General features: G+C 37.3%; 1 protein-coding gene and 1 non-coding gene across 2 annotated transcripts; one reads left to right on the top strand and one right to left on the bottom strand.

Annotated features, from left to right (window-relative positions):
• Positions 1–912: 912 nt before the first annotated feature.
• On the bottom strand, positions 913–3,427 carry LOC140866894 (7-deoxyloganetic acid glucosyl transferase-like). The gene is made up of 2 exons (XM_073271958.1): positions 2,932–3,427; positions 913–1,977 (listed from the first exon to the last, which is right to left on the bottom strand). Exons 1-2 carry the CDS (start codon positions 3,425–3,427, stop codon positions 1,055–1,057), a joined length of 1,419 nt encoding a protein of 472 aa, XP_073128059.1. The 3' UTR covers positions 913–1,054.
• A 3,042-nt stretch (positions 3,428–6,469) lies between these two features.
• TRNAN-GUU (transfer RNA asparagine (anticodon GUU)) lies at positions 6,470–6,541 on the top strand. The gene has a single exon. It is a non-coding gene; the product is annotated as a tRNA-Asn (tRNA).
• Positions 6,542–9,164: the final 2,623 nt, after the last annotated feature.

The following is a 9,164-nucleotide window of genomic DNA, read 5'->3' as shown; positions in this document are numbered from 1 at the left end:
CGATCCTACCCCAATGTTTGGCCTTTTTGACGTATGCAATGTAAAATTAAGTGCTTTGAATAAAAAATAGTAAAATTATCAAAAAAATTTCAAAGATATAAGATTTAGACCAAATTTTGACCATATAAAGGGTTTGAAACTGCAAAGAAATTAGAATATAAAAAAAATTGCAAAGAAATAGTGTTATTATAGTATTTGATTTGATTGATAGATTATAGTTTGCTTGATTTGATTGATTAAATTTTATAAAAAAATAATAAATTATTATTTTGTCTTTTTTTAACAATTAATAATATTATTTATAAAGGATAATATAGTTTTTTTTTTTTTAATACTAGTCTACCCTCTGTTAACTGTACAGGAGAATTTCTAGACCTGAATCGAGTTTTCAAAATTAGGCCAACCATACAATGAGAACGATCATTTTTTTAGAACAAAACACGTAGAATATATATATATTAACTATCAAATAACATATAATAAAATATAAAATAGACTATCAAATAACATAGAGTATTCAAAATATTCACAATATAACATAATGTACTTTATCACTTGAAGCCCCAATTCGTTTTTCTTTTTTTTTTTTTTTGAAGGAAGCCCCAACTCTTTTGGGCTCTCTTCAGCACTTCATTTTTGGGCTAGTAACCATTAATAAATTAAACTCTTCACAATAAGCATTCATTTTTCTGGGCCATGCACTTTATTTGCTTGGGCTTGAGGCAAATGTCTCTTGGGTCTCTGGTCAGCTCCGGGCCTATAAATAAACTAGCTAATTCTAACAATTTTTTTATATCAGTAGAAAACACAAATTAAATAGAGTAAAATGGAAATTTTTTTGTGAAATTTGTTTTTTTAATTTGTATATGTGCGAATAAACAAATATACATATATGGAAGGGCGGGAGTATTCTTTCAACATCAACAGTATCACACATGATGGTCTAGACTCAATAGAAAAAGAAAGATAAATGACACTGGTAGTTTATATAAATCCCACAAAACTAAAACGTTAGTTTGTTATTGAATCAAATGGTTTGTAAAACACAAACAAGTCAAATAACCAACGAACTGATATATTCCACAAGACCATTCAGATTGCAGTGAGATGATCCTCCTTCACTAGTTGCCATTTTCGCCATTTTCGCCAAGCGATTAGCCCTTTCCAAGAACTCATCATTCCTCACTTCCATCAATTCTCTCACAGCATTCTCAATCACAACTCTGTCACATGTATCTTTTATGTCCAATCCAATCTTCCAAACCTCGCTCACGAAACGACTATTGATCATCTGGTCCCCGAAATACGGCCAGCATATCATAGGCACGCCCGCGACAATACTCTCCAGAGTCGAATTCCAACCACTGTGCGTCAAGAATCCACCCACCGCGGGGTGGTTCAAAACCTCCTCTTGGGGTGCCCATTCCACCATGTACCCATTTTCTTTAGTACCCTTGTCCAATTCGACCGGGACACGACCACAGTCTCCTCCTCCGGTTATAGAATCCGGCCTCATCACCCACAAGAACTTCTGCTGGCTGTTCACTAATCCGTGCCAAAACTCGAGTAGTTGCTCTCTAGTCACCGTCGTTATGCTCCCGAAGCTGACATAGATTACCGACTTGGGTTCCTGTGCATTCAACCAGTCTATGCAATTTCGATCCTCTGCCCATAGGCTGGTGCAAGGAATCGAGGCATCGACATTGAGCCTCGACTTCAAGTGCATTTTGCCTGGCCCAATGGTGTAGAGTCTCGGCATGTGCTTGGAAATATTGGACAGCACAGGCTGCTCTAGATCTTCGAATGTGTTCATAACGACCGCGTTCGCGCGCACGGTGCTCTGTTTTGTCAAGTTGGATATTTCCCGAAGGAGTCTGTCGTTTGTATCGTCCACACGACAGAAGCTTGGCAGATCGCGACATCTTAGAAAACCTTCCATTCCAGGTACGCTTTTCACTAATTCGTCTCTCCCATTTCCTGCATTCCAAACAAAATTATGCTGTGCTTTTGAATATTAATATTAATTATTATGTGCAATTTCTAACATCTCCCAAGTCCCAACCGAATTATCCTATTTTCTTGGCCAAAAGGACCAAATCCTTTAGTTAAATCATATATAATTAATTTACTTTGAATAAGGAAAAAAATCTTAATATATATATTAAATAATTTGTGTAATTGGTAGGTTGGTTGAAAAACAAGAGAAAGGATGGGTTGAAAAGTGAGAAAATTGAGGATAAAAATAGGAAGGCTTCATTAAAATAGTAATTTATAGTATATTATAAATTATGAGAGTTTATGAAAATGTGGTACAAAACAATACAAGATATGGTACAAAACCATACAAGATGTGGTACAAATTAACAAAAACTGTGGTACAAAAAAGTGGCTAGGGAGTGCAGAGCAAAACATGTTTGCATTGAAAATTTTTGAGCAATTTGCACTTAGACTAACTGCTTTTTGATATATTTTGTGTCACATTTTTTTATGTACATAAAATACTCATATCAAATTACTAGTTGAATAAAAACGGTCATAAAAACCTATTTTAATAATATTTTAACTAATTTAAATCTAACGTACATGTGCCTTATCCAATTTCAAAATCTTCTAATTTTTTTTTTTAAAAAATGTATATATATCTTTATTTATCTAAATCATTAAATATTTAGATATTAAATTTAATTAAAAAATATTAAAAAAAATCATTAATTTAAAAATAACAAAAATTATCGAAAATAGATAATCATTCCATCCACGGTGTAGTAAGACACTAATTAATTAATATATAAAATAGATAAGAGTATATTCGCAGGACAGATCAACCTTGTGCACATTTGGAACGAAACATAATATTTTTTTAATGAGTTGTTTTTGAATAGAAGAACTATGTGGCAAAATTGTAAAAAATAAAAAATAGTTTTTAAATACCTTGGAAGGGCATTTCATTGGCTTGGATAAGTCGATCGGCGCAGAAGTAAACCCAGAAAGCACAAGCACTAATAGTACGAAAATAGATGAGCGGAATCCCAGTCTCCTCTGCAAAATCAGCAGCGAAACCAAACATTCCATCTGCTATCACGCAAGTCACAGCTCTTCTTTCAGAAGAAGCGAAAACATCCTTCTCCAACATCATCTTCTTGAAACACGACCCCATAAACTTCACCGCAGAAGCGAAAACATCCATCCTTCTGTCGCCAGCTCGCGGGTGGTCGTGATCTGGGATCGTCTGGAACCGGAAGCCCGGATATCCTGCGAAGGCCGCGGCCTTGAGGAGACGTTGGTGGTCGAATTCAGACACGATGAATGTAACATGGAAATGGGATAGACAGAGGAGTTGGGCAAGATCCAGCATGGAATTTATGTGTCCTTGAGCTGGTAGAGGGAAGATGAGGACATGGGGAGGGAGTACTAATTTGGAGCTCATGATATCTATTTTTGCAAATTCGATAATATTGGCAGCAAAAACTTTGGTTTTTATAATATCAGGAAGCGGTGGGTGGAGTACTATTACGCTGCGTTGGTTAGAGCTTTAATTTGCTTTTGTACTTGAGAGTATTAATTGCATGTTGTTTTTGGAGTATCCACCAAGTATTGATGCTCAAATTTAATGATTTTCATGCAAATATTTGTATGTATATGAAACTCCAATTACTGGATATATAGGAATATTAATTTACGTCAAAATTGCAAAAGCAGTAAAATTTCCCACATATATAATGTAGACAAAATTAAGGTTATTTATTTATGGGGAGTATTGTTCTTTATCCTCCAAAAAATATTAATCACACTCCACTTTAATTTTTTATTTTACATATTGAAAATATTATCCTTTTATATATTTTTTTATTTATTTAAAGGTTGATTTTGTCTTGTGAATGACTGTATTAAACTTGAGTTTATAAGTCTTACCAAGGACCCAACTTTCACAGAAATATTCCAGGGTGTTGATTTGTTTCGAATCTAGTAGTCCTGGCTTGCCAAGTTCTTGTAATCCTTTGAGGCTCATGTCACCAAGCCTCTTATGCCAAAGTTCAGTTTGATCTTTAATAGGCAGATTTGTCTCTGCTGCAATAGTCGTTGCTTGCAAGATATACAAGCCTTGATTCAGACTTCCTTTCATAACAACCAGTGCACCTTTTACAACCTTAAGATCCCATTTTGAGCTTTGTAGTTGAATCCCTTTTGATCCAAAGCACCTAAAGATATTAGGTTTCTCTTTAAGTCACGGATAAACCTAACTTCAGTGATAATCTTCATTGATCCATCCTCCATTCTTAGCTTCACGGATCCCGTGCCATGAATCTTGCATGACAGATTGTTTCCCATCAAAACTTGTCCAGTGTTTACTTCTTTATAATAAAAAAAAAATCTCTCCTTGGTGACATGTGATATGTACAACCGGAGTCCAAAATCCATTCCTCCTTAGGATCATTTGTGGAAATGGCCAGGACCTCGACTTCTTCAAAATCTTCAAGTACATTTGCAGCTTCGGTTACAGGAGCTGAATCATGTCTAGTATTAGGCTTTCTTTGAGGAAAATTTCTTCCAAAGTGACCGTCCTTCTTGCAAAATCAGCAAGTTTTGATCTTGATTGTTTCCGACCTCTATTTGCATATTACTTCCTTTCAATAGACCTCCCTCTGACATTCAAGCCTTCACCAGCAGGTTTGTCAAACTTTCTAGTTTCCCTCAGATCCAACTCTTTCGAATAGGCTGCTCCAATAACTTCCTCAAAGGTTAGTGTTTCTCTCCCATACTTGAGAGTATCACTTAATTGATCATAGGCCTTTGGCAAAGAGTTTAACAAGAATATAGCTCGATCTTCCTCATCAACAGTGACATCCAAGTTCTCCAAATCTGATAGCAGCTTTGTAAACTCATCTGTATTTTCATCTATGGATTTATTCTCATCCATTTTAAATCCATAGAACCTTTGTTTCAAGTATATTCTATTGGAAAGCGTGTGAGGACCTCGGTTCTTATCATCTAATCAAAAATAAATCAATCATGCATCCACAATAAGTCAAGGCATAAAACAAAGAAAAAAATTATTTTTTTTTAAAACATGCACGAACTCTGTGCACACCTCCGTGCTTAGGTCCGTGCATTAATCTATAGCCAAGGTTCAATGGCTGCAAGGTACACGGACACCGTGCCACCTCCGGGTCAAGGTCCGTGCCCAAAAACTCAAAATCTGGATGCTACCGCCTCAACACAAACTCACACGGACCCATGTACGGATGCATGTACAGGGTCCGTGCATAACCAAAATACAATCAACAACAAATGCAAAGATACACGAACCCAGGCACGGAGGTAGGCACGGGGTCCGTGCCCTTCTAAAATTCAGAAGTTAACTAAGGCACTTCAAATCTGAAAATTCCATAAACAACTCCAATTCAAAAACGACAACATGTATTATTACATCCATCTAGCATTCTAAAATACATGAAGTATCTAGAGTAGATAAAGTACTCAAAAGGTAGGAACATGCATCAGTTCCTGGTTTGCTAAACTTAAAGTTATAAAACAAGTTCAAATTACAATCCGAATTCTAAATCGATTCTCCACTTCTATAATTCAAACCTGAATTAGTCATGTCGCCTCTGACTCGATCTTGCCCCACCTGTAGTCAAGTACACATACAAAAACAAGACAACATGCGCATAACTCCGGTGAGAATAATATTTTTAGTAAAAGAAACATGACATGAAATATCAAATAGTATATCAAAATCATGATATAACATCAACATATTGCAATGATAAATAGAATAAAATGCATGTTTTTAAAATTTGGGATTATCTAATTGGATAATCAAGGGAAAACTCGGTTCTTAGGTTGGGATCCCGAGGACAAGATATCACAACAGCTCACCGACTTTCCCGATCGAGGTGGATGATGTATAACTCAATCCTCTAGACTCTGGTGCAATTATAATGAGTATTCGGGCTCTTGGAAGAACTCAACAACCAAGGACACTTGATTATAGTCCCCAAAACTTCTAATTTGAAATGAAATCAAATAATTAGGCTCAAGATGAATGTATATATAAATCATAATGCAGTCAATCATAATTCAAGTAATTCATTTCATAATATGTCAAATAAGAGCATATAACCAATCAATCTTTCAAATTCTCATTCAAGATCAAATAAACATGCAAGTATGTGATTTCAGGTAACTCGATCTTCAAAACTGATTTGAGTATTCATCCCTATTCGATGCGATGTAAACTTATACCTTTTTCTTGATCAAAGGCTCCAACTCAGGACAAGCTACAACGACAAGAGATTCAAGAAAAATCTATTAAAAAACAAATCAAATATACGAGGTAAATCTCATTACCAATCTCGATCAATTCGTATCGATTCAAATTCTGACAACTCCGAGTTCAACATCCTTCAAACAAATTCTTACGGAGATGAATGGGAATTGAACTCTAGGAGATCTAATCTCCCGTTGTTCCTCAGTAGCTCAGTGGTAGAGCGGTCGGCTGTTAACCGATTGGTCGTAGGTTCGAATCTTACTTGGGGAGATTTGATTTATTTTGAATTAACGAATTCAGAATAAAGGGGCTCACTTTGACCGTTAAGAGTAGGGAACCTGTCCCCTGTCTTTGTTTCTATCTCATCGTATCCCATTCTGTTGTGCGAGATTTTAAACTGACCATCAATACCTCGGTGTAGGTCCGGGATAATCCTTTGCTCCACATCCTTGGGCTATTTACAACTAGCCAATTAAAAATTCTCAGGTGTATTAGCACTGCATCAAAGGTGCAGTCATCGATTCTCCCGAGAGTTCACAATTGCCGCGAGCAAACATATTAATGACGAGGCAGGCATTTTTGTTATGCTACTAATACTTGTACTTGCTCGCCTATTCTGCCCAAGCCTGGTTGAAGAAGAGTTACGGGGCGTAAAACAAAAGAATACGCTGATGGGCCGGGGGCATACTATGTGTAATGAGTCTGTCATTCATGATAAATAAAAAGAAAAAGCCATTCCAAAGACCCACACCCAAGTTCCATAGCTTTTGGTCCGCTATCCCGATCATGATTTTCCTGCCCACAGAGGGAAAGATACTTCCCTTTTGGGCCGGTTATGGGCGAGGAGGGATTCGAACCCCCGACACCGTGGTTCGTAGCCACATGCTCTAATCCTCTGAGCTATAGGCCCCACCCCGTCTCCACTGGATCTGTTCCCGGGAGTACCCTAAAAAAAAAAGGAACCTTTCTTCTCCCCATCCATTTCGGGTTAAGAAGATGTGTATGAATCACTCACATATTCTTCTGAATTATATGTATCCGCAGGATTAATTTGGAAAACCAGTAAGGATATGCAAGAACAAACTATTTTGATTGGAAACATTCCTCTAATGAATTCCCTCGGAACTTCTATAGTAAATGGAATATATAGTATGCCCCGTTACGATGTAATTACTGATGTCTGTGATTTTGAATTGATCAGAATATAGTCGTTACGCCGTCGGTTTGAGTTGTGGGCTATATTTTGGTTTGAGTAGATTTGAACTGTATTCAGTCGAGTTTGAATGTCGATATTGATCTCGAGCCTTTATTACTTCCTTTTCAGATTTGTTCAAAGGTCGTTGAGTTGCGAGGTTGCAGGAGTTGAATCGTTTTGAAGATTGAAGCGGTATAATATCGATTTCTTATTATCGATTGAGGAAGTTTGGATGAATTTTGAATGAGTAATTTGTTGTTTTATAGAGTTGAAGCTTGTGAAGCATCAAAAGAGGTATAAGACGACTTAGACTTGAATGGAACGATTAACTTGAATCCAAATTGATTCGAGTGTTCCAAAGAAATCACATACTTGCATGTTAACTGATTTGCTTGACTTTAGTTGAATGAGTTATGATTTGCATTGCATTCATATTGAGACAAATGATTTATTTTATTTTGAATTAGACGTTCTGAGAATTATAGTAGGGGCCATTGGCAGGCGAATTACTACAATGACCGACTTAACTCTCTATAGTTGCTTCAGAGTCTAGAGGATTGAAGTACACATCATCCACCTTGAAAGGGGAGTTCGGTGTGATTTTTTGTGGTATTTTATCCTTGGGATCCCTGTAGTAACCCTGTATTGAATCACCTACTAACTGGCAACTAATAACATGCATTAAACTTAATAAAGCAAGAATGCATAACAGAGTAAAACGTGCGGAAACATAATCCATAATGTACATAACAGCTTAGTAAAATATATCCAAGCTTAATACTGTAGTGATACAACCATATCGAAAAGCTTAAAATAAACTGTCTAAAACATTTATACAGCTAAACAAGTCCTGCTGTATAAAATCCCCTGAAAAGCTCCGGCTCCCTAGTCCGGCCTCGAGCTACCGGCTCCGTCCATCTTGCGACCTGCCCCATGGAATAGGGTGTCCAAGATAACAACTAGGACATGAGCGCTAACGCCCAGTACATAAACATGAATACACGTATATATGATGCATGCAACATGATGACTAGTAAAGGGTCATCTGAAAAGTCATGCTCAGTACCGGCGCCACATGAGTGCTGGCACCTCACGAATCAACCTCTGGGTGAAACCACACTCGTCTAGTACACCAGAGTAGTCAAACATACATGTCCCCGCCGTTGTGGTACTCTCAGTGACAGACTATCGAGTATAGAGCTGAGCGGCTCTATAATCAGGTATAACAAGGTATAGGCTCAACGTGTATGTGCACATGATATATGAATATAGAAAGCGGTAAAACATACATCATGCCACATAATAATGCCAAATAAATGCAACATATAAACATGTATACTCGCTGGCAATCTCAGTCAATGTGTATGTACCTAACACCAAAGTCTGAACTAAGCTAGAAGAAGACAACCCCTAGCTGTCTTAGGTCAAACCCCAACCTGACCTGGTCTCAAGCCCGACCCGACCTGGTCTCTTGGTCCGACCCCGAGGTCTTCCTTCCCGAGCTACTCCTTCCCGAACTCCCGAGATACTCCTTCCCGAGCTCCCGAACTACTCCTTTCCGAGCAGAAATAAGAAGTAAGATGGAAGTGATGTGAAAATAACTAAACCCAAAGCTCCTATTTATAGAGTTTGAACTGGGACAGGTGTCACTGAAATGCACGAAACCTTGACATCTGGAAGGACACTAAGCATCTCATC

The sequence above is a fragment of the Henckelia pumila genome, chromosome 4 (genome assembly GCF_033568475.1).
Source record: "Henckelia pumila isolate YLH828 chromosome 4, ASM3356847v2, whole genome shotgun sequence".
Classification (NCBI taxonomy): domain Eukaryota; kingdom Viridiplantae; phylum Streptophyta; class Magnoliopsida; order Lamiales; family Gesneriaceae; genus Henckelia; species Henckelia pumila.
The sequence above is the reverse complement of the archived record's forward strand: the minus strand, read 5'-3'. Positions and strand labels throughout refer to the sequence as shown.

Excerpts from the sequence above, each read along its gene's own strand:
- LOC140866894 (XM_073271958.1), bottom strand. The coding sequence starts at position 3,427 with ATGAGCTCCAAATTAGTACTCCCTCCCCATGTCCTCATCTTCCCTCTA. Across the intron at positions 1,978-2,931 it reads CAATGAAATGCCCTTCCAAG|GAAATGGGAGAGACGAATTA; the intron begins GTATTTAAAAAC and ends TTTGGAATGCAG.